The sequence below is a fragment of the Ictalurus punctatus genome, chromosome 1 (genome assembly GCF_001660625.3).
Source record: "Ictalurus punctatus breed USDA103 chromosome 1, Coco_2.0, whole genome shotgun sequence".
NCBI classification, from domain to species: domain Eukaryota; kingdom Metazoa; phylum Chordata; class Actinopteri; order Siluriformes; family Ictaluridae; genus Ictalurus; species Ictalurus punctatus.
In genome coordinates, this window is record NC_030416.2 from 3,045,789 (window position 1) to 3,070,259 (window position 24,471).

Consider the following 24,471-nt stretch of genomic DNA (forward strand, 5'->3'; position numbering starts at 1 on the left):
CGTGTCTCGCGTTCCCTTAACCGTGGAATTTTTTAGCTCGTGCCCGCTGCACGTAAAAAAAAGGGGAAAAAACGAAGAAGGAGCAGCAGCAGAAGAAGAAACACGAAGAGAGGGAGAGGGCGGTGGAGCAAAAAAGGAAGAAAAGGGGGTGGGGAGGAGGAGGAAGGCGCACGCACGCGCGCATCAGTGTGTGTGTGTGTGTGTGTGTGTGTGTGTATGAGTGTTCCTGTGTGTATATGTGTGTATGTACAGTCAGTCCGGTTTTTCTGCTGGAGAAGAGAAAAGGAAAAGGGATTTAAAAAACAAACAAACAACAGAGAAAGATATGCATGATATCGCAAAGCGTTCATGATGGGGAGCTCGTGCGTGCACGCGACGCATGCGTGTGTCCGCGCTTGCGTGCGGTAGGAGGAGAGAAAGACGCGGGGAAAGAAAAGAGAGAAGGAAGGAGGGATTCGGCATCGCAGCGCGAGCCTAGGTAAAGGAGAAGAGGGGAGAAAATGGATGGATACTCCTCCTCCTCCTCCTCTCCTTCTGCTCTTTGTGTGCGTGCGTGCGTGTGTATGTGCGCGCGCGTCTGGCTGCCAATGTGTATGTCCTGTGTTTCCACTCTAGCTCGCGGAAGAATGCCTGCTTGTGTGTATGTGTGTATATGTGTGTGTGTGTGTGTTCTATTCGCCATGCTTGTGCGACTCCTGCTAGCTTCTGCGCTGAGGAGAAAAGATGGCAAAAGGGGGCATGCGATTCGTGCTGCACGCGCACACACACGCGCATGTGCGCTGCATTATTGTGTGAGATCCAGAGGTGGCCTGCGTACAGCAGCAGCGCGCGACCAGTTAAGCTTCACTGCAGAGCTGCAGAATGCATACAAAAGAACACACGCGCGCGCGTGTGTGTCACAGACAGACCTCTGTCTATGTGTGTGTGTGTGTGTGTGTGTGTGTGTGTGTGTATGCATATAGACTGAGCTATGCTTTTATTTTCTGTGTGTGTGTGTGTGTGTGTGAGAGAGAGAGTGTGTGTGTTTGTGGACAGCTATGCTTTTATGTGTGTGTGTGTGTGTGTGTGTTTGTGTGTGTGTGTGGTTGCATGTTACATACAGGCCTGCCACTCTATATATGTGTGTGTGTGTATGCATATACTGACCTATATGATTTATACTTGTCTATGTGTATTTGTTTATGTATATGTGCATGCATATGTGTGTGTGTGTGTGTGTGGACTGAACTTATGGTTGTCTACATGTGTGTGTAGTATAAAAGGTATTGTATTTGTTTAAGAGATAGTGTGTGTTTGTGTTATAGACAGCCCCCCCCATATGTGTGCGTGTGTTTGTGTTTGTTTGTGTATATGTGTATGAGCTGTTGATCATGTTTGCCCATGTGTCAATACATGAGTGTGTGTTTGCGCCCGTTCCACACAGACGTGCGCGTGTGTTCGTGTAGTTGTCAAAACCGCACATATGAAAATGAGCCAAGAGGAATTCTGTTTAACGAGTTACACATGCTGCAGTGAGTAATATTTGACCGTAAACATATTGGGACATAACGTTTTATTTGGACGTATGTCCACGTCTGCAGCCAAGTCTTCCTGGCAGAAGTTTTCCTCCTAAAATATCCAGGTTCTTAACAGAATTCTCCATGTCATCAATCTTCACAAGAGGCCCTGAACCACCAGTAGCAAAACCGCCCTAAAGCCTCACTGATCCACCACCATATTTTCAGTGGATTTGGGGGCTTTTTTCTTCTAAAGTCTTTTTTTTTCTTAAAATGCCGACAGTGTTCACGGCCTAAAAGGTTTTGGTGTCGTCTCACCGCAACACATGATTCCAACTGTAGCTCACATTTTGTGGGTTGTTCTCATGGCCTCTTGTGTAAAACTTGTCACAGAGGTGGCGTTATTTGAATTGGGTATTTAGATACTCCTCAGAGGTGTCAGTCATCATACCATTCTTCTTCATAATTGTTTAAGGTGAAATTGGCCATAATTGGGTATTTTAAACACTTGAGAGGTGCCAATAATTTTGGTATTGACTATATGTGTGTCTGTGTAAGTGGGTATACATGTTTGTAAATGTGTGCAAACATACTGCTGTTCAGTTTTACACTGCTGGCTTGCGTTTGTGTGTGTGTGTGAGAGAGCTGTCAGTGCTGGGGTCTTAAGATTTAATTATCATGCGGGCTGTGTTCTATATATAGTATCATACTCTATAAATAGTGTGTGTGTGTGTGTGTGTGCATGCTTATCAATGAATCTCAAGGCCTCAATATATCTTTGCCTCTCTCTTTCCTGTTTACTTACATACAAGCACATTTTGAAAGGAGTCTCCAGTGTCAGCACCTTGTAACAGTCAGAGTTAAGGTTTTCAAAGTTTCCAAGATGGAGGGCTTTGCGATTTCTTGATAAGATGACAAATTGCAAAAAATAATAATTTTTGTCTTCAAGAGAGAAGAAAATAGAGGCTGGGGCAGGAACTACCGTAGATAGCTGCTGTAACGTAACTGATAACAGGAACTAACTTGTTTGGACGTTCCACAACGTTGAATATTACTAAAAATGAATGAAATGTCATTCTTTAATAATAATAAAAGAAATTATAATCATTGGCAAGTTGGGGTATAAAAGATTTTACGAGAACAGCTTGTCCATAAGGGGTTTATTTATATGTTATGCAGGGTTGTTATATGTTATAAGTTAAGCGTCCTTTAAATGTTTCCAAAAGGAAACAACAAAACACCCAACAGGAAGTAAGAGTTGTGTAATGTAGAAATTCACACCAGTGGCCCTGATTATGTTAGAATTTCTATAGTGCTAGAGAAAAATTGATTGTCCAATAGACTGTATGTTTACTGGACGTGAGGAGGCACTGTAAGCCAAAGATACACTATATGGCCGAACGTTTGTGGACACCTGATCATCACACCCATATATGGGCCTTCCTGAATCTGTTGCCCCAAAGTTATAAGCACACAATTGTACAGCTGGTTAGCTGACAGAAACTGAGAGAGACAAAAGAGCTCTGTTGTTTAAGATGTTCAACACTCTTAGTCCTTATGTGTTGTGTCTGTGTGTGTGTGTGTGTGTTTTTACAGTATTTAATCCACTGAGTGCTGTGTATTGTGTGTTAATCGCCCAATGGAAGAAATGGAGCGATGAAAACCAGAACTCACAAAGAGCCGGTGAGTTTGGAGAAAATAAAACCATTCAGAAATGTTGTTTTCACTGTGTTTATGCGAAGTTTCCACGTGAACATTCCTCTCGTTTTGAAAACCTTTTATTTACAGCTGAATGACACCAAATCTGATGGAATCAGTTGGATTAGTAGTTGATGCTAACCTGTTTGTTCTACCTGTTTGTTCATCTATCTATCCATCTATCTATCTATCCACACATGCATTTTTCATCTATCTATCCATCCATCTACCTGTTTGTTCATCCTTCCACGCATCCATCTGTCTGTTTGTCCATCCACCCATCCATCCAATCACCCACCTACGTGTTTGGCTGTCTATTCTGCTAGACAGTTCTTGATATTGAATTGATATTTCTTGATAATACTTATCTATCTACTTCTCTCTCTCTCTGTCTCTCTCTCTCACTTGATGATGTTCTATTTTCTTTTCAGATGCCTGTACGTAGTGGGCGAAGGCGGGGTGGCAGTGAGGAGCGGAGGGGGAGACGTCCACATCCTAGCCCATCTCGAGCAGAAAGAAATGAACGCCAAACAGTAAAACATTCTCACGCTATTCCTTTTTCGTACTATTTCTCCATCGCTCTGTTGTTTCTATCTTCGTTTTCCCATCACAACCTGTTCATCTGTCATTCTCAACAGCTCTTTTCTACAGTAAAAACAAATACAATGAAACAAATAGGAAATGCATCTAGTTACAAAAGTGAGGAATTTAAGTCTGAATACGACGACGGGTCCTAGGAATTTAAGGGTTAATGCATTCATAAAGGGTTAATAAAGGTTATTGTTAATGCTAGCTAAGCTAACAAGTAAGTTGTGATCAAATTTATCCTAAGCATCTTTCATACCTATGAATCATCAAAATCAGTGCGTGCCCTGTGCACCACCATTTTGCTTTCATCTTTGATGATCCTGCGCTGTATACCATTGTTTCTTGCTTTGTCATCTTCTGTTCTTCTCTCTTAAGTTATATTTGTTTTCTTTTTTTTCTTTTCTTGTCTATTCTTGTCCAGCCTCATTAATTTTTCACATATATCAGACTCGTATTACACAAAGAGAAAGTGTTTTGGATTTAAAGTAAATAAGTCAAGAACATTTGGCTGTAAAATATCATTTGGCATGTTCAGCAGAGAGCTGCAGGAGAAGAGCTTGGTTGCTTTAACAGACGACCACAAGGACAAGATTCATCCGAAAGTGATGTAGAGCGGACTATTCCTCCCCCAAAGAGACAGAAGGTCCAGGTACCATTACCCACTTATCTGTTTTCTAAAGCTTACAGTTTGTTTATTAAAGATGGGAAATTGACAGCAATTGATTATGACAATGCAGTAAATGGCATTTACATTTACAGCTGAGGACCAAACAATAAAAAACATTTGATCACTTTGACTGTCTGTCTAAATATCTATGTATGTATTTTGATTTTCTTTTTTTTTACTACAAGGACTCTTTGTCCAGTGCCCCAACATCAACCCATTCAACTGGCACAACAACTTCAGCACCGCATCCAACTTCATGCAACACCCAGTCACGGGAAAGCGACAATGAAGATGGCCAGTCACAAGGCAGTCGCAGCTCTGCTGGAGGAAGCTTAGCTAATAGCAGCAGTAGTATTAGCAGTGGACGGGATATCGATCAGGACAATCGATCCTCTTCACCGAGCCTCTCTGGCTCCCCATTGGCCAGTTTGGACTCTGAATCAGACTCACCAGATTCACCAAAGCAAGCCGGGAAGGTGAAAGAAGGAGTGGTGCCTAAACAGGGAGGAACAGGAAGGGGCAATGACGGTGGTAGCGGAGAATGTCGGGACAATGAGGGGGGGAAGGAAGCAGATTTATCAGTATCAGTACTGAAGTCACCATCATCTCTTTGTCCTTTGAGTGAGAGCAGCAGTGCCAGAAAATCCTACTTTACAGTTGACCCCAAAATAGCACCCAAGATGGAGCTCTCCGGTGTTGTGGGTGATGAGGCATTACATGGCGGCAGCCGCTGCAATGTCAACCCCAAAACGGCCTCTCAGTGTGGAGGAAAGATGGTGGTTGGTGGAGCAGAGTATCCCCATGGAAATCCCAGTGTTAGTCATGCCTCCTCCACTGCTCTTCCACCTCCACCTGCTCTGAAGCCTCTAGAGGCAGGCCAAAGTGCACCTTCTGATGTTAAAATGGAGAAAGTTGAGAAATGCGACAAGGCTCCACCCTCTCTGCTTCCACAGGCCACCTCCTTACCCCAACAGGCCCCTCCTCCTCGCCACACTCATCACTACAGCCCTACTACATGGTCAGGCAGTGCTGTTTCCACTTGCCCTGGAAACTGGGGATATGCACGTTACCCAGGTGTCCACCATGCACCTGTGCAACAGCAACAATTGCCCTCTGTCTACAACCCCCCCTCTTCCACCCGTCACTCATCCCACCCCCCCTACCTGCCCCACCCACACCCACCCCACCCACACAGAGAGTACTTGCCCAGGTACAGCAGTCCAGCTGAGCGGGACAGGGCTGCACGGGACATTGCAATTAAGGACGGCACTGGTGGTTCTGGTGCACATAACAGTGCTAACATGGGAAGTGACTTTGTGACTCCCGTTCCTGGACAGAACCGAGAATTTGGAACACCAGGCCGAGATGGACCATCAGGGGGTCGGGAATTCCGACCGGGATTCCGGGAAAGGGATGCACTGAGAGACTTCTCTTTGCAGAATCAGAACCAGCAGCATGTAGCACAGAGCCGGGACTTTGGACCTGGTGGGTCAAGTGGGGCAGGAGGTGCAGGTGGGTGTCACCCAAGAGATAAAGAGGGAAGATGGGGAGAGTTTGCAGGCCAGATAAGGGACGTAGGTGGCAACAGCAATGCAAGTAATGTCAACCAAGTAAATGTTAGCACTTCAAGCTCCAGTTTACCATCTAGTTCTCCACAAAACAGTTCTGCCACCCCAAACAAAGACTTTCAGTCTACAGTGGAGCAGGCGGGGCAAGGGCATCAAGGACATCAAGTCCCTGCTACTGGGTCAGATCCTCCCCCCACTGCACACTTCCTAAGGGAATACCCTCCACCAGAGACCAAGGAATACCCTACAGCAGGGGCTCAACCTTCATCTGCCCCTCATCCTGGTCCTTCCAGAGAATACCCAAGTCCCACTAGACTTGCTTCAAATATGGGTCGGGATTTTGCTGGAGGGCCTGCTGTTCCCCACCCACACTATCTAGTCCAGCAAGGCCTGACAGTCCAATCTAGGGAGAGAGAAAGAGAGAGGGAGAGGGAACGAGAAAGAGAGAACAGTGCTCCGTCTTCCATTTATCACAATCGTAATCACCCACCATCTCTTTCTCCTTCCTCATCTTCTTCCTCACATGGACACCAGCTTCCTGCCTCATATCCCCCAGCTTCCCACAGCCAGCAGCCTCTTCCACCATCCACACTTCCATCTAGTCAAACTCGTCCAGGGCAGTACCCCTCATCCAATCAGAGTCCACCCACTACTCTGTCTCCACTTCCTAGTCCATCAACAAATCAAATGGGAGGATTTCCCCCATTTTCATCAGCTTCTGCATCTTCTGCATCAGGTGCAGTCACTTCCTGTCTGTCTGGGTGCCGACCGGCTCCTTATCATGGCCCTTTAAATAGTCATGCTCCTTTTGCTGGTGCTTACCATGGCAGTAGTAACCATAGCAGCACTGTAGCTACCAGCAATCCAAATAGCAACAATAATGTTAACAGTCACATGCATTCGCCTACGCCCTCCAAAATCCAACCACATCTCTGCAACCCTGTTGCTCCACCCAGTAATGCTCCCACTGGTGCAGACAGCCAATCTGAATCATCATCTTGTCCTTTGCCACCACCTGTCATAAAGGAGGAGCCAATAGAAGAGAGGGAGGAAACTGACAGTCCACCAACTGTGCTCAGAAGCCCCTCGCCTGAGCCAAAGGCTATCGATATTCCAATTCATGCCAGTCAATCTGCTCGGTAAGACAGACCTTTGTATTTGATAATTTTCCATAAGCCCCAGAAACTTTATCAATGTGCAACTACATACCACACAGGATAAATGTATGTGCATATACTATAAGACATCATTTAAAAGCCCTTCTCTCTGATAGACAATGGGAAGATACAATTTTGCTAGCGTCAGTAGTTTACAGATACTTGTAAGAAGTACTTTACAATACTGTAATATTGATAATGATGACAATAAAAGTGATCATTTAGAGAAAATCATTGCCTTTTTAGGTTTCACAGGGTTCTAGATCGTGGCAATGGGAATTCCTGTGCTCGCACCGATGTCCTTTTCATCCCTCTGGATGGGTCTAAACTCTGGAAAAAGAGGAACGAGGCAATTGAACGAGCCAGGCGAGAGGTGGAACAGAGAGCTCGGGACCTGAGAGAGAAGGAGAGAGAGCGAGAGAGGGAGAGAGAGCGGGAGCGAGAAAGAGAGAGAGACCTGGAGAGGCACCTACAGGTGAGGACCAGGAAGTGGCTGAAATGTTTAGGATCAGCAGAGGGAACGGACACTTGATTTAATCATCGGCACAAATATGCCATAGGTTTTTCCTGTAAAACCTTGTCACTTACATCATCTGCAAACTTTGCAGCACAAGCAAAAGCAACCAGTACATTATATAAGACAATGAAAACACTAATATGCTTTGAACAGATTCATAATTCACTCCCCTTCAAAAACTAATGGAGGGTGTCCTTCCCACCCTCCTTCCTCAATCTATACCTATGAATTAATCCAATTAAATTTGAACTCATGATATATACAAATGGTAGGAGTTAGTTACAGTGGTCTTGGTAACACTTATAAACCAAGGCTAAGTGAAGAGGGGAAGATTATAGTTATGTTTTAAGATATTTGTTACTCTTTTTTACATTTCTCAGCAGAAGGAAAGTAACCCTGCAGCAGTTCCCCGTCAGGGCTCTTCTCTCTTCTTCTCTCCTTCCTCCTCTCTTCTCCTGGATCCTTCCTCATCCTCCTCACCCTGTGTAAACCCCTCCCACCACCCTGCCCACCACCCCGCCCACACAATTCACCCATCCCATGCCCACTCTCTCCACCCTTCCCTCTCCCATTCCATCCCTCACTCCCTTCTTCTACCGTCTGTTGGAGGTCTCGGTCCATATCTTGGGCCTGATACACCAGCATTGAGGACACTGAGCGAATATGCCCGTCCCCATGCAATGTCACCACTTGGCACAGCCAATCGGGCTCCACCCCATTTTCACCCCCACCCCCATCCACATTCACACTCTCATGTCCACCCCTCCCTCTTCCTGCCCCAATTCCAAAACCCTGCCCTTGCTCATCCACATCACCTTCCTGCTGATGCTGCCACTGCTGCAGCCATCCTTGGATTTCTTTATGGAACCGGCTTGGAAGGAGGCCACGGCCACCCTGGGCCTGGGCCGGTGGCAGGGCCTGGCCCAGGTGGAATGGCAGGGCTAGGGGCCGGCCTTGGAGGGATGGGGTTTCCACACTCTGTGACAGCTCACAGGGAGCGAGTAAAGACCGGGTTTGACTTTAAAAGTGAGTTTGACTCACATACACACTCTCATTCGCACTCCTTACTGTTAGGAGGCGGGGCTGGTGGTGGAGCTCCAACCAGTGAGGTTGCCCTTTATGGGACTCCTCCACCTCCGGCTCCACCTCCTCAAGCCCTTGCTACAGTTGCAAGAAATCCGAGTGCTGTCCCTCAGCCTTTGTCAACCCCGCCTACTTCTTCTTTGTTACCACCTTCCCTACCTAGTCATGCCCCTCCCACTGTAAACCCTATAGGTCCTGCCCCTCCCCCTCCTCCTCCTGCACCTCCCCCTCCTCCTCCTGCACCCACAGCTTCTTCTCTCCATCACCCCTCCTCTCACTCCTCCCACCCTACCCAGCCCCCAGCCCCTGAAGGTTACTCCGCCCCGAGCCGGACTCCACCTAGTACTGAGAGAGCAAGGAGCGTGGAGAGAGAGCGGGAGAAGGAGAGAGAGAGAGCACTGCCGGGTGGAGACAGGGAAAGAGGAACCCCAGCAACCCCAGTCGGGGGTGGAACTTCAGGAGGAGGTGGGGCATCAGGAGGAGGCGGAGCAGGAGAGTCGCTGGGGCGACTGCAAATGCTAAACGTGACTCCACATCATCACCAGCACTCACACATTCACTCTCACCTGCATCTACATCAGCAAGATACAGGTAAATCATTACACATTCCTGGGTCTCTTGTACATACTTAGAATTAATTGAAAACATTTGAGATCAACAGGCTATAGTCTTAATAACTGAGTGTGTACTGTTTATGCTAACAACATTCTCTGCAAAGTGGGAAAATGGCTAGTGTTAGCTTTTCTAACCAGTGTGTGAGCGAATTCAGAGTTTCACTTTTTAAAGAGATTCAGGTCCTTTCGAAAGGTTGAATACATGTTAAATGGCTAATACCCGTAGTATGTCTCTTCTTTCAAACCTGCATCTATTAGCATTTTAGCTTACAAACTGGCACTATTCTCAGAATAGTGCCAGTTTGTAAGCTAAAAAGCTAATAGAATAGTGCCAGTTTGTAAGCTAAAATGCTAATAGATGCAGGTTTGTTAAAACCTGAAAAAAAGGAGTAAAAAATCGTTTCTTTCAGATCGAATTACCACAGCTCACATATAAACACTAATGTCAGCTAGATTATAACTTAGCTAGCATTACAGTTGCTGCTTGTAAGTCAAGTTAATCATTCAAAGGTGCTAATGTGAAAAATATCATAGCCTTTACTATGGATGAAACCAAAACCCAGATTTATTTTACACAAATGATCATAAAAATTGTATTCAGCAACGGTGTTAGCTAGCAGGCTAGCTGAAAACGTTGATCTAAAACATTAAAAACAAGAAAATATTAATAACTATTTATAAAAAATCTGTATTATTCATTTTAAATTAGCTGTAAATGTTTCATTGTTTTTTCATACTGTAGAAAATTTTAAGAACTAATAAAATAATCACGAAATCCACCAGTTATGTATTTTAAATGTATTTTATAGGAAAGAAGGTGAGATTCCGGCACGGTTTTATTTATTTATTTCCCTATATATATTTTACAGCGCCTAGCAGCGTGCACCCGCTCATTGATCCGTTAGCGACGGGAGCTCCGTTACCACGGCTACCGTATCCAGGATCCATCATCACACACCCGCTCACAGAGAGCGATGTACTGCGACAGCAACTCTTCGGTAACACACAGCGCTGACACACACCTCTTGTAACACACAGCTCTTACAAAACTAAAAAAGGATTTCCTTTTAATTACTAAATATTAGAAGTTCGAGTTAGAAATATCCCACAATAGCGCGCGCGTGTGTGTGTGTATGTAATAAGGCGTGAGTATTTTGAACTATTAGTGTGTAAATGAGCTGCTATAAAGCTGACCCATTTGCAAATGTGTGTGTGCGTGTGTGTGTGTGTGTGTGTGTAGGCGCTCCGTTCCGTGATTTACCCCCCCACTCCTCCATGCATCATCAGAACACAGAGCTACAGATCCAGAGACTTGCACTGGAGCAGCAGTGGATCCATCACCACCATCACTCTCTCACACAGGAAGAGTATTACAGGTAATACACATACATACACACACACACACACCAACCAATAGATACAGGAACATCATTAATGTTGCCCTCTGTTTGATCTTCATTGCAGCCACCTGAAAAAGGAAAGCGACAAAACGCTGTGAGTGCCGAACCGAGCGACGGAGAAACACGGGAAAGTGCAAATATACAAATGAAGGACGTGACGGGAGTGATCACAAACTCTTGACACGCAACACTAACACAACAACACAACAGCGGTCCGACAGTCTGAGTGCGCACTACTGACACATCATTTATCAAATACTAATGTTACTCCAACATGACAGTACTGCCAGTTCTGATTGGCTGAGAATGACTACACACGATAACGCGTATACCAAAGCTATGTAAAATACTAGTTTTTGATTGTAGGTGACCATCATGTTATGTTAACATCATCATGGGTAATTTTAGGTGGACAAAGGGGCCACAATTCGGCTGTGTCCAAGAGATATGGTCAGGCCCATAAGTATTTGGACAGCGACAGAATTTTTGTCGTCTTGCCTCTGTACACCACTGCAATGGACTTGAAATGAAGCCTTCGAGATGTGAAGACGTGAAGTATAGTCTTTCAGCTTTAATTCAAGGGTTTTAACAAAAATATCGCATTAACCGTTATCACCGGCTCAAAAGTAATCGGACAGCTGACTGATGTTTCATGGCCAGGAATGGCCTGTTTCCTCGTTATTTCAGGACAAATTAAGGATATACAAGGTCTGGAGTTGATTCTGCTAGGAGTTGGAACTCTCCAATTACGTTTCCGCCTGTGAAAATGGAGGGACTCTGCCAAAATTGACTATAATTCTGAATCGTTTACTGTGATAGTTTTGTTAAACCCCTTGAATTAAAGCTGAAAGTCTACACTTCACATCTTGATTGCTTCATTTCTGATCCATTTCAGTGGTATACAGAGGCACAATTACGAACATTGCGCCACTGTCCAAATACTTATGGACCTGTCTGTACATCAGTTTTTTGTGAAGCAAGTGTTTTTCGAGTTTAGACTTAAAGTACATGCTTAAGCCTGAAAAAAAAAGCAGACTAATAAAGTGGATCACATTTTGAGGGTGAAATATTCTGTCAATTACAACACAGTGACAATTAAAAAAAGTACATTTTAGACCTGTACCATATACCAATATACAAATGATCAGTCAAATAAACACTTAATATAAATATTAGCTTAATATACTGCGCTGACATGGATATCTCTTGCAATTTGGTCCAAATTTAACAGTTTTAAGTTCCACATTATTTGGCTCTGAGCCTGTTAACCAACTAATAATATGGAAATAGGCCAAACAAGAAAATCCTTTCTGTATCTCATATTTTTAATATTTAATATGTAAGAAACTCGACAGAACGTGCTGATACAGTAAAACAATAGATGACGGTTTAAATTTTTTTATTCGAAATTTCTTTTATTTCTCTTATGATGCCCACAGCAATTTACCAGCAATTATAATCGATTATTATATTGAAGAACATGTCGTACTTTGTATCCGTTTATAGTTAATACATTAGTTTTTAATATGGAACGTCCAAGCACTGTAGTTCCAGTTATCGCTTACATTCTAGTAGCTATAACTAATCGTTCAATCGTTTTCCCCTGAAGTTAATATTAAAAATATATAAATAAACAAAATTCAGCCAAAATCGTCTGTCCTAAAGACTTTCATGTGGTGAAAACCTACAGTGATTGTTAAATAAACATCTCCTTAGAGAAAACGTCACCAAAACTGTATACGTTTTTTGTTTGTTAAATAACTTTTAATCCATTTCGAATTTAGACGTAGAGCGTCATCCTAACTAATCCCCATCGGGAATTCATCAAAGTTACCTTCAAATCGCACTCCGTATATTTTCTACACAAAATATGAATTTCAGGGTGAAATATGATCATATGTTGGACTTCACACTTCCAACAAAATGCACTCAAATATAATCACAGATCACTGAGAGATACCCGGGTCTTTGGAAAACCGACATCAAATTTGAACAGATTTCCTTGTAATGAAAAAGAGAAAAAAAGGAAAGATGTTTGCTAGAAAAGCACTCATAATGAACGTCTAATCGTGCGCTAAAGTCTGCATTACTCATAGGAGCTATTCAGGTTTGTGTATAATCCCTAACTAGCTACGATAGTAAGCTAGGTTGATTATTTAAAGAAGTCTTCAGCTCGGAAGACTAACACACGTAGAACTAGAACACATTTCTGGTTAAAGACGTCTTTGACTAGCCTGCTAGCGTGCAGGGAGATTTTTAAATGAGTTACGGACTCAAACAGTGAGATTTCTATTGACATTTTAAAATGTATATTCCAAATCGAATAGAATGCATTGTATTGTATCAAGTTGAATGAAATCATTACACTGATGTTAACACCTTTAAAATATTGGTGTGTATCAGATGGGGGCACTCCCAACCCCCAATCCCCCCCAAAGAATGCAGCACTGTAGTGGGAACTTCAGTAGTGCGCACTCTGTCGCCTATCGAGGACTTTAATAGGGACAAACGTTTGATAACTGATGTAATAGACAGTCATGTAAGTGCACTCAGACATTTGAGAGCCAGCGACTAAATCAGACTTTCTTTTTTTTTTTTGTCTTTGCATGTAGCTATAAATAAACAAATAAATATACAAAAAAAAGCCCTAATATTTGAATTTTTGGGCTAATACTAAAAAAATGTACTTTTTTTTCTAGTGACTCGCTCCGAGGGAGGGAGGCAGGGAGCGAGTGAGTGTGTACTCGAGTGTGCATGTGTACCTACACTCCGCTCTCATACACCCTTTCTTTGTAGTATTGCTCTTAATTATTATTATGATTAATATCAATGTTGTCAATGTTTGTTAATAATTATGTAATTATATAAACATATTATTTTGTGTTTTACATATTTTTTTACATTTTCATGGTATCGTTTATTTTTTATTTTTATTTTGATTTAGAATTTTACTCGTGGGGGAAAAAAAATCACAAGATTCCAACTGAAAGGGAAAAAAAGAAATCTGGAAATAAAACTTTTTTTTTTTCCTAAAGCTGTGTTTAATTTGTAGCTTTTCTTTCTTTCTTTCTTTCTTTTTTTTTTTTTTTTTTTTTTAAATGTGGGTTTATAATCTTTATGCAATATGTGGTAAAAAGTAAAGTCTGAAGTAAGGCTGTAAGTTTTCATTCTGGAGAAAAGCCTTCAGGACTTTCTGGTTTTTCAGTAACATGGCAAGCTGCATCATTTGTGCATTAACTTCGAGAGCGGAATATAAACCCAGACGTTCATATCAAAATAACTGATCAAGAACAGGAAGTAACTTTAAGCAGACGTTCCATAACGTTAAACATAACTATAAACGGATAAAAATTTATGACTTATCATTCTTTAATTAATTTAAACAAAAAACATTGCCATGGTATAAGAGAAATAAAACACTTTGGTGCTTTGGGGTGGTAACAGTAACTTTAATCTGCTGCATACATAGCAGTAGACTACGCCACTACATATTTGATTATTTTCCAATCACAGCACACCCTCAAATGATTTATTCTGCACTTAAAGGACAGATAAAGTCTAGCTGTATACCCAAAACCACACCCTATTACTCTATTGTCATGTTGAAGCCTAGTGGAAATAATTTTTTATTTAAAAGTTTGCATCAAAGGTAGTGGACTGAATTTCTTGTATTACATATTTTATAGCTAATTTCCCTGTGATAACAGAAACATAAACATATTATTGGTAGTTACCAGCTACGACCACTAGGTGTCAACAAAACTGCATTTTGCGTCATAAATGCTGGTTTAAAAGTACTGGAATAACGAAGTAGTAAAAATATTAAAGTATATAAAATTTAAACATCAAATATTAAGATATAGAATGATAATTAATTATTAATAATTGATAAATAATTATTAAAGTAACTAAGACAAAAAACACGGTTTTATTGCCACTTCTTGTCATTAAAAAAAACGCTGACAGAAATTGCGTTTTTTTTAAAAAAAAAACGCTGACAGAAATTGCGTTTTTTTTAAAATGTTTTTTTCACTCAAAGCTAAAAAGAATCAAGTAATTATGGGAAAAGTGGACAAAAATGAAGCGACGAGACATAATTCTGAGGACTTTTAACAAACATTTGTACACAGTGCTACTGTAGTATTAGAAGTAAACACGGTACAAAGTACGCCGTTTCACCCACTACGTAAGTTCCCATGACGACGCTCCTCCTACTTTTCCACCTGCAGGCGCTTCATTTTCCACAACCCCGCCCCATTTCCTCCGGCCCCGCCCCTCCCTGCACGAGTGCTTGCGCTCACCATGGCTACATCTACAGCCGCGAACAAGTGCCACTCAGGATTATCCGATAGCGAGAGGTGGCGTGTTATTTTAACGCCCTATTTAGTTTAGCGCGGAAGTATGCGGTTTTGGACGCGGCCCAAGTCAGACCGGCGGGGCTTGAACTGCAAAGAGACGAGCGGGATATCGCTCACATAAACAAGTCGGCGTTTCAGACTGGTACAGGTACAGGTAAGTCCTGGGTTTATTGTGTGTGTTTTTTTCCCTCAGGGAACTTTATTGAAAACATTTATTATACTAAATTTACTTCCAGTGCCGAAGCGAAGGTGAATAAACTCAACTCGTCTGTTTTGCTATGTTTATCAGGCTACACACTGATAAACACTCAACAGGTGACAGCTTAAAGGTGTCATTTTGTGTCTTTTAACTTCGTTAATCAAGAATAATTAAATTAAAAGCTCTAAGTATTAGTATAATAGCGCGACTATGACGATAATAGACCTTATGTTATTTTTTTGTTTTGAGCTTTTGAGTATTTGTACTAATCAAACGAACGGAAACGATCGTGTCAACGAGTCGATTCACCCAAATGACTCGTATGTTTAGAATAGGCATTCCGATTCGTTTAAGGGATTCGGTTCTTTCAAGATGCAAAGTGCGTGTGAAATCTAAACGGGGCTTTCAGAGCTTTCCTGTCTCTTTAGTGTTCAGGACAGCAGTATGATATTTCTATGGTCATTCTCATTTTTAATGCTATAGTTTGTCAAAGAGAAATAAAATATTAATAATTTAAGTGGAAAAACAATCCACTTCGGTTTCGTCTTGAGCCACACCGCAGCACCCCGTCGTTGATTATTTTCCTTGAAATGCACACCATCAAGTGTTTCGTTCCTTATGTAATGGACTCAACTTTTCAGATGTTAACTTTCCACTGCTGATTCAGGACCACTCGAATGCAAGTCACATTTTCCTCTTGAGTTTGTTTGTCACACAAAGTGTGATGTTCAAGGTTAAAAGATTGTGCACAAACCCAGAAAAAGCTTCAGCTAGCGCACAAGCTTTAATTGCACGCTATAGCATTATAGAAAACATCAAATCCGATGCATAACATCCACAAATGTAAAATGATTCAAATGAATCATTAAAAAGTGTTCATTCCTCCACATCCAACATCTTGACTCCCAGCGTTTTCACACTGTGTTTTATATATGTATTTTATTTAAACTCTTATTTCAACACACTGTCCTAGATGGCTTCCCATTCACTATTCATGCTCACTACATGGGGTGTAGCATGGTGGCTCTGCAGGCCCTCACTAGCGTCGTTTTGGCGAAAAAATAATGCTTTTGATAAGATGCATGTTCTGCGATTAAATGTAAGGTCTTAAACATTTGTGTGCGGATGAATATTTACAATGCAATATTGTACCGTTTGTATGGTATTTGTGCGATTGATTTGGACCAGCTTGACCTCAAAGCTCTGATGTTGAGTCCATCATTTTTAAAAGTCGCTTAACTGAAATAATTACTATGGGAACAGTCCTGTGTGTAACACTACTAAAAAAAAAAATATTTTTTTTTATTATTAGGCTTAAATTATGTACAAGTGTATACAAATCCCACTTGCCAATAATTGTCTCACTTTATATAAATTATTTATTTATTATTTTTTAAAAATCTGTTTATAGTTACGCTTAATGTTACGGTGCATTCGGGGAAACAAGTTGTTTCCTGTTATCACGAACACTGTCTCACCAGCACCACCTTGAATTGAATAGGACCTCTTCGAATGAATCAGTGCCTTCTGACCAATCAGAACGGAGAATTCGGGTGTAAAAACAGCTGTTAATGAAATATTTTTTTGTTGAGCAAGTCCTAAAAGCCAGCGGCGTCACCAGTTCCACTGCAGGCTTTATTGTTCTCGCAGGTGTGTCAGTATCAGTGCCGTGCTGAGACTATTACATCATCCTGTTTTGCTTTGCAAACCTTTCCCTCCGACACATCTACAGCAAACAACCTTCACAGACATCCAAAGAACCAGCTCTCTCTCGCTCTCTCTCTCTCACACATACACACTCGCACACCCTGTAGCAGACTCCATTAACTGTGACGTGAACTCATTAGCTTTGATTTTTGTCTTTAATCTGTCAGTGTGCCAGGAATTCTTTCTCTTTTTTTTCTTTTTCCCTCCTGTCTGTAATCAGCACTGGATTAAGAACAAAACCGAAGGTGTACGAAGGTGTGACTGTTTTTTCCTTTTCTTTTTTTCTTTTTTTGCTCTTGTTCTGATTTTCCCTCCAGGTGAAAGAGCTATGTTTAGAAGCGTGCAAACTCCGGCTGAACTTTGCAGCAAAGATGAAATGCCTTGTTACGCAGGTTTTTGTAATATTTAATGAATGTGAATAAATAAAATTTCTTATGAAGATCCTTCGAAGACGTGGAACGGGTGTCGTTTATTTATTTGAGTGCTTTAAAATGAATCGCATGAGAAATAATTTTTCTGGACTTTGTGGTTTGGCTTTTACTCTGTACGTAGCACGTGTATGAGCAAGGATTAACTATTGTGTTCTCTCTCTCTCTCTCTCTCTCTCTCTCTCTCTCTCTCTCTCTCTCTCTCTCTCTCTCTCTGTGTATGTGTAGAGTGATGCAGGTGGATCGTCGTTGGACGGAGGTTTTTAATGGCTCTGTGCGCGAGACCGTACGCAGAGGAGAGGAGACGTCGAATCCCATGAAGAGTTCGTACCTGTCTGTCGCTCCCTCCGCACCACGATCCCAGCCGCTGGCGATCAGGAGCAGCTACAGGTTATTACTTCCAAGTGCAATTTCTGTCCTTCCGTTTTATTATTCCGTTCTACGCTAATATGTTTGATCCCAGTAGAGATCGTAATGCACACCTTCACAAAAATCAATCCATCAGCACAGATTGTTCATAAACACGCCTTCTTTTGTTTTTGTTTTACAGCTCCAGAGGAGAGTTCAGACCTTCATCGATGCCGTCCATTCCCAACCCGTTCCCTGAGCTGTGCAGTCCATCGCACTCTCCGGTCCGGGTCGGCTCGCTGGTGGGATGCGCCACACCGACCGACGAAGACACGCACGTAAGCACGGCCTCGGTTTTGACCTCGTGCTGCTTTTCAATAATGTGCGTTAATCTTCCTCATTATTGTAGGCGATTAATTCGCGAGCTAATTCTCACAGCTCAATAGTAAAAGGATTAGTGTATTTTGTTTGGACATTGGACCATTTTAAAAAAACGAATCAGATTAACTCTGCAATAATCCGGACCGGAGCCCACTAAAAACTTGCGAGTCGTTGTTATTAACTCAGAGTTGACTTTGGACTCCATTTTGAGTATTGAGTATGATGACGTTAATGGAAAGGGCAGAGAGGAGCGGTATAGCGACCAGTGGTAATAAATAAAAGCTGGTAGGTTTAGCCAATGGGTGTAGCTATTAGAGGTTCCTAATAAATAAATAATCTGCATACGTTATTTCCAGTGTAATGTAAGGAAGTCTGATTTTTATTTATATATATATATATATATATAATATAATATATAAATTTATGAAGTTATGGATTTATGAAGTCATTTATGAAATGATGAAGGAGGGGATTAATAATGAATGAACTTCATGTCTTTAGTGTCAGATGACGGTTGCATAAGCGTCTTGCTGGTTGACCAGCTCGGAAGAATAAACGTAATCCTTAAAGAAATCAAACGTTCCTGAAGGACAGTTAATCACTGGTTGGTGTTTCATGGCAGTACTCCAAGAAACAGGCAGGGCGTTCCGGGCAACACGATCGGGAAGGGAGCGGGATGTTCTGTTTGTGTGTATTGTGCCTACAATCTTAATTGTAAATATCACATGACACTCCACAAAAGAGTAATAATAAAAATAAATAAATAAATAAATAAAAAACCTGGCATGTAGCCATTGATACGCTGGAGTTTATTTAGGTCTCTTGTGTCAGCGCTTTGTAACAGTCAAAAGCCTTCGGTCCTGAGAAAGCGGAACGTTCTCAGTAACGTTATTTTTGCCATTTCTTTCGATTCCGAGTCACTAAGAGAACGTTACGACTTTCCCCAGTGAACATGTTGGTGTTTAATAATAAAGCGCTACCTAAGTCTGAGCGGGAGTAGTGATCGTAAACACGCACATGACCTGTAGCTAGTAACGCATTAAGTACATACACACACACACTAGAAGCTTCAAAACATAAACAATGTTAAAAAAAAATGTTGATATGCTTAAAAGATTTCGATGCATGAAGAAGCCAGCGCCAAAAAACCCCCAAAACAACTGAACAAAACATGCTTTCTCGTGAACACATGGAGACTGGAATGTTCCGCACTTCTTTAATGATGATGAAAGCAGACGTTTTGGCTGTTAATCAAAGAGCGTTTTGACTCGTCGTGGTTCGAGATCAAAACGTCGCCGTGTTGTGATTTGTGGTTATAAGCTCATTCTACTACAAAGCAGCTGAAGTCGGGAAAGTGACGTGTGTGTGTGTGTGTGTGTGTGTCAGTCATGCATATTTGTTTTGTCTGCTTGTCCCCGTGTGTCCCCTGTGAACCTGCTGACGGACTGTGTTTGACTGTTCAGTGGTACTGGTTCGTCAGGTTTGTGGTTGACGAGTTCAGTCCCTCTTTCTCTTTCTCTGTCTTTTTTCTTTCCTGTTTTTTCTTTCTTTTTTTTCCCATCAATAAACACAGCAAACTGCATTTTTCTAACCACATGTATAGTGTTTATAATACTGTGTATAACAATCCAGCTATTTAAAAACAACAACAACAACAAAAAAAAACATATGCACACTCTTCTTTTCTTCGTTGTTGTTGTTCTTCGTTAGTGTGTCTTTAGTAAATGCCTTTTGCACACTCTGAAGCTTATTTTAATTTTCCTAGAAGTGTTTTTATTATGCTTAGCGCTGCAGTAATGGAAAGTTATCCAAATCGGAATTGATGCTACAAGCCTATGTAACCTAGAATATGAGTTTCGGAACCGGCGGCATGTCCACGTCGAGTAATCGTTCCAGCGGAAGACTCAAAACCATCCGGTCTGTGACCAGATCGATAACCGTTTCTTTTCTTGCTGGTATTTGAATAATCCCTGCACTGAAAGACTTAAAGACAGTAAATCTGTCTCTCTCTCTCTCTCTCTCTCTCTCTCTCTCTCTCTCTCTCTCTCTCTCTCTCTCTCTCTCTCTCTCTCTCTAATTCCTTTCTTCTTTTGTGCCTTTGTCACTTGTACATCTTCTTGCGCAACATCTTACCAGGAAGGAAGGTGTTTTCTTTTTTTTTTTTTTTTTTGTGCATCTCTTATCATTTGTCATTTTATGAGTCAAAGTGACAGTTCAGTGGGAGTCGTGATTCATGCCAAGTGTTCTTAAAGAATGTGTGTTTTTTGTGTGTGTGCGTAGGTGGTAAGGGTGTTCGGCGAGGACACGCACAGCCGCTCGGTGGTCGTGTCGTCGGCGGCAACAGCGCGCGAAGTGTGCCACATTTTGGTCGAGTCGACTCACTGTACGGATGAAGAGAACTGGGCTCTCCTCGAGCAGCACCCTTCACTAGGGCTCGGTAAGACACCAACGTGTAGGGCGCTCGGAACAGATCTAGTCCTGTCGTCCACGTTAATATATCTACCGCATGCATGGTGCGTCTCGATCTGACACGGCTTCCTCGTTTGGGACGTTGATGTCTTGTTTGTGGTTTTGTCGTTTCAAGAGCGCTGCCTCGAAGACCACGAAGTGGTGTCGAAGGCACAGTCCTCCTGGCCACCAGACGGTGACACCAAGCTGCTCTTCCGCAAAAACTACGCCAAGTACGAGTTCTTCAGAAAGCCAGCGGTATGACCTGGTGCTGCTGTTGTTGGAATCATGTTTGAAATAATTTGCTGCAATAATATTCATCGCTTAAAGCATTTGTAGTTTCAGTGAACGCACTTGTTTTCTTTTAGCAATATTTCCCGGAGAACATGATTTCCGACTGCACCGACGTCAAGACGGGAATGACTCCGTCGCAGCTTGTGCAGGTATTATGCGTGAAATATAAACATCTTTAAATCTCGCACCCAAGCTCTGTTCCCTTTCTTGGTCCGTTTTGATGCGTCCATTGTTGTTTTGTAGAGTATGCTGAAGTGCGGCTCGTGTCCAGAGATTCAGGGCTACCTGCATGTACGCGAAGCAGGAAAGAAGTCTTGGAAGAAAATGTACTTCATTTTGCGACGATCTGGACTTTACTGCTCCACCAAGGGCTCGTCTAAGGTCTGAGCAATCTCTCTCTCTCTCTCTCTCTCTCTCTCTCTCTCTCGTCTATTTACCTGTACACTTGAACACAGGTATGTAATGTTGTTTTGATTGCTATTAATAGGTAATCTGTGACTTAAGACAAATGGTGTGTCAAGTAGTAGTGGTGTGTGTGTGTGTGTGTGTGTGTGTGTGTGTGTGTGTGTTTAGGAGCCTCGACACCTTCAATGTGTAGCTGATCTCGAGGATGTCAGCGTGTATACCGTCAGCAACAGTCGGAAACTCTACAGCTCACCTAAAGGGCACACTTTCTGCATGAAGGTAGCAACACTGATCGCTTTCACCTGGTCGAATTCCCAGTTCTGATTGCTGTTGATTAAAAAAAAAAAATCCTCTAACACAGTTTTAATACTGTTGTTTTTTATCTCTGTGTGGTTGGGTTTTTTTTTCTTTCTTTTTTTTTCTTCTTCTCGTACCGTCTCGCTGGTTTGATGTGTCATTGTTGTGCGTTTCAGACTAGCAGAGGCAGATTTCACTCTCAGGAGCTTAAACTGTTGTGTGCGGACAGTGAACAGAGTAAAACCTGCTGGGTTACGGCCTTCAGACTGTTTAAGGTGCGCGCACACACTCGTGCACACGGAAACCCTATACATTACTTGACTTCTGTGTTTAAATTTAAAACTGCATTTCAGCGCCCCCTACTGGTAAACTCATTTCTTTCTTTCTTTCTTTCTTTCTTTCTTTCTTTCTTTCTTTCTTTTTGTCATGTAAGTGCTGCTGTATTTAGTACTGTCTTGTTTTCTGTGCTGTATTCATCAGCCAGGCCTAATAATGATGTCATACACAAATGTTTAATGTTGAAACTTGGTCATTCAATATATATTTTAAAAATAAAAAGCTTTTGTTGCTACAACAATGCTAATTTCCTAAAAACTGCTGGAGTAACACTACCGTATAACACTAACAGGCTAATAAAGCACGACAGCTTGTAGAACCTTCTAGAAAGCAAGAAATTCATCATGTTGTACATGAGTGTGCTATATATAGTGTGAACCTGTGTGCTTTACAGTATGGGAAGCAGCTTCAGTGTAATTACTTGCTGGCACAGGCGAATCCTAACCTACAGATCCCCCCACGAAATAACACCAAGGTCTGTGTCCACACACACTATTCTCATGCAAACTAGTTCTATAGGCTTATTATGCCTCATATTTTTTGTGTTCCCTCCACATTTCACGGATCACGTCTCCTCTTCCACTCGTCTGATTTGAATTGCTCCGGTCATTTCTGTCGTTCTCAGCGCACAGACGGAGAGGAGTCGATGGTAGCTATGGATTTCTCGGGGAAGAGCGGTGGCCGAGTGATCCTCAACCCACGAGAGGCTGAGAATGCCGAGCAGGAGGAGGGATATAACTGGAGGGTGTGTGTGTGTGTGTGTGTGTGTGTGTGTGTGTGTGTGTGTGTGTGTGTGTGTGTGTGTGTGTGTGTGTGTGTGTGTGTGTGTGTGTGTGTGTGTGTGTGTGTGTGTGTGTGTGTGTGTGTGTGTGTGTGTGTTGCGGTTTAGCTAAATAGGACCATGTCTACACTTTTCTTAAATCTGAATTGCTGAATGCTGAAAATCTGTCTAAAGAATCGTTCCTGATTGTAGTTCTACTTCGATTAGTACGTTTTCAGGTATTGGAGATGAAACAGTATGATTTACGTTTCATAGTTTTGTACACTTGAAGTCCTCCTATTTCCGTAAGTCAGTCGGCAAAGACGCAACCGGCATCCAAAGTTCGAGCCGCGTCGCTTATTCATTCCAAACGAGTTCTGGCAGTGTGCTGCACCTCGCAGACCTTTTGATGATGTCATCATTTCTAGAATAATGTTTACAGTGTAACTCTTACACGGCTGCTTATCATCTTGTACTGTCATACCCCAAGCATGCTGTATGCGCAAACACAGTTTGAAGTGTGTGTGTGTGTTTCAGAAAAGAGAGGCGCTGCGCTACAGCCTACCAAACCATGGGTCACGACCTCCACGTGAGTATATTTTATGGGCTTGTGAGCCAGTGGAGCTTATTTTAAAGTCTTTAAAGTCATTGTTTGGATTCGGCGTCAAATGAATTCTGCTAGAAATGGAGCCCTGATTAACATGATGCCTAGAAAATATTGACAATTCCACAAGAAACTTATATATACAGCAGATTATTGCTACAAAAACCTGAGGCTTTCTTATTAGCTCTTTGAAGAACACATTAAAATCTGTGTGTGGTGTCTGTCCCCCCCCCCCGTTCATTGTGTAGCTGTGCACCAGACTCAGCCCTGGTTCCATGGCGGTGTTTCCCGGTCTGAAGCCCAACAGCTGCTGGAGGAGCAGGGTCAGGCGGATGGGTAAGGCCTCTGACCTTTGACCCCTTCAATGCACAGCAGTGGTGTTTTATTTCTGTCTTTATTTATTTATTTATTTATTTATTTATTTATTTTATTTAATTATTTTTTTCCCAGATTTAATGCAATAATTCACACAACACTACTGCAGTTCACTGTATTATAATATCTATAAGTATGATGCATTCCTCCAGAGTCTAACTGTCCGTCTGACTCTCTGTGTAGGCTGTTTTTGATTCGGGACAGTCAGCTGCACACTCAGTGTTTTGTCTTGTCGCTGTGTCATCAGCGGAAGATCAAACACTACCTGCTCATTCCTGTGAGTCATCTGTGTGTGTGTGTGTGTGTGTGTGTGTGTGTGTGTGTGTGTGTGTGTGTGTGTGTGTGTGTGTGTGTGTGTGTGTGTGTGTGTGTGTGTGTGTGTGTGAGAAAGTGTTATAAAATTCTCGCTCTACTATTTTTTTTTTTTTTTGAATGATCCTATAACTTCTCTGCATTGCTCCAAGTTTTGAAAAGACCAGATTGCATTCAACTGCAAAGATCCTGAAGCCTGTGGCCAGAAAAGTGTACAAAAATTGAACTCTAAAAATGGAAATTTTTATCCATTTAAGGGTCATTTTGATCCGTTTTACCCAAAGTCAAACAAGTTCATATGAACAAATGGGAATAATGTACCATGTCGAAATACGCTTTTTGTAAACAGTATCTCGATCTCTGGACTTTCAGTTGTGTGCCAGAAAAGTGGGAGAGAATTAAAAAAATTTTTTTTTCTCTTTTTGGATTCC

The 24,471-nt window shown here is 42.1% G+C and overlaps 2 protein-coding genes across 5 annotated transcripts in view; both read left to right on the top strand.

The window, feature by feature from the left end:
* Window positions 1–13,822, top strand: atn1 (atrophin 1). 3 transcript variants are annotated; one of them, XM_017465670.3, is made up of 10 exons: window positions 1–478; window positions 3,093–3,179; window positions 3,626–3,727; window positions 4,318–4,431; window positions 4,635–7,156; window positions 7,421–7,649; window positions 8,072–9,365; window positions 10,258–10,386; window positions 10,629–10,764; window positions 10,853–13,822. In XM_017465670.3, the coding sequence occupies exons 2-10, from the start codon at window positions 3,153–3,155 to the stop codon at window positions 10,884–10,886; spliced, it is 4,587 nt and encodes a 1,528-aa protein (XP_017321159.1). In that variant the 5' UTR covers window positions 1–478; window positions 3,093–3,152; the 3' UTR covers window positions 10,887–13,822. The 3 variants fall into 3 exon arrangements, with proteins under 3 accessions (XP_017321159.1, XP_017321168.1, XP_017321177.1); XM_017465679.3 differs by having other exon boundaries at window positions 8,075–9,365; XM_017465688.3 differs by having other exon boundaries at window positions 4,321–4,431.
* A 1,245-nt stretch (window positions 13,823–15,067) lies between these two features.
* grb7 (growth factor receptor bound protein 7) overlaps window positions 15,068–24,471 on the top strand; it is a 10,021-nt gene continuing 617 nt past the window's right edge. The window contains exons 1-14 of one of the 2 annotated variants that reach the window (XM_017465712.3): window positions 15,068–15,300; window positions 17,709–17,870; window positions 18,031–18,166; window positions 20,490–20,646; window positions 20,794–20,915; window positions 21,026–21,100; window positions 21,195–21,332; window positions 21,525–21,635; window positions 21,830–21,928; window positions 22,384–22,464; window positions 22,615–22,734; window positions 23,287–23,338; window positions 23,602–23,689; window positions 23,912–24,005. In XM_017465712.3, the coding sequence (XP_017321201.1) occupies window positions 17,713–17,870; window positions 18,031–18,166; window positions 20,490–20,646; window positions 20,794–20,915; window positions 21,026–21,100; window positions 21,195–21,332; window positions 21,525–21,635; window positions 21,830–21,928; window positions 22,384–22,464; window positions 22,615–22,734; window positions 23,287–23,338; window positions 23,602–23,689; window positions 23,912–24,005 (1,431 nt within the window). In that variant the 5' untranslated portion in view covers window positions 15,068–15,300; window positions 17,709–17,712. Of the gene's footprint in view, window positions 15,301–17,164; window positions 17,308–17,708; window positions 17,871–18,030; window positions 18,167–20,489; window positions 20,647–20,793; window positions 20,916–21,025; window positions 21,101–21,194; window positions 21,333–21,524; window positions 21,636–21,829; window positions 21,929–22,383; window positions 22,465–22,614; window positions 22,735–23,286; window positions 23,339–23,601; window positions 23,690–23,911; window positions 24,006–24,471 lie in introns of those variants that run through there. The other variant, XM_017465721.3, reaches the window with a different exon arrangement.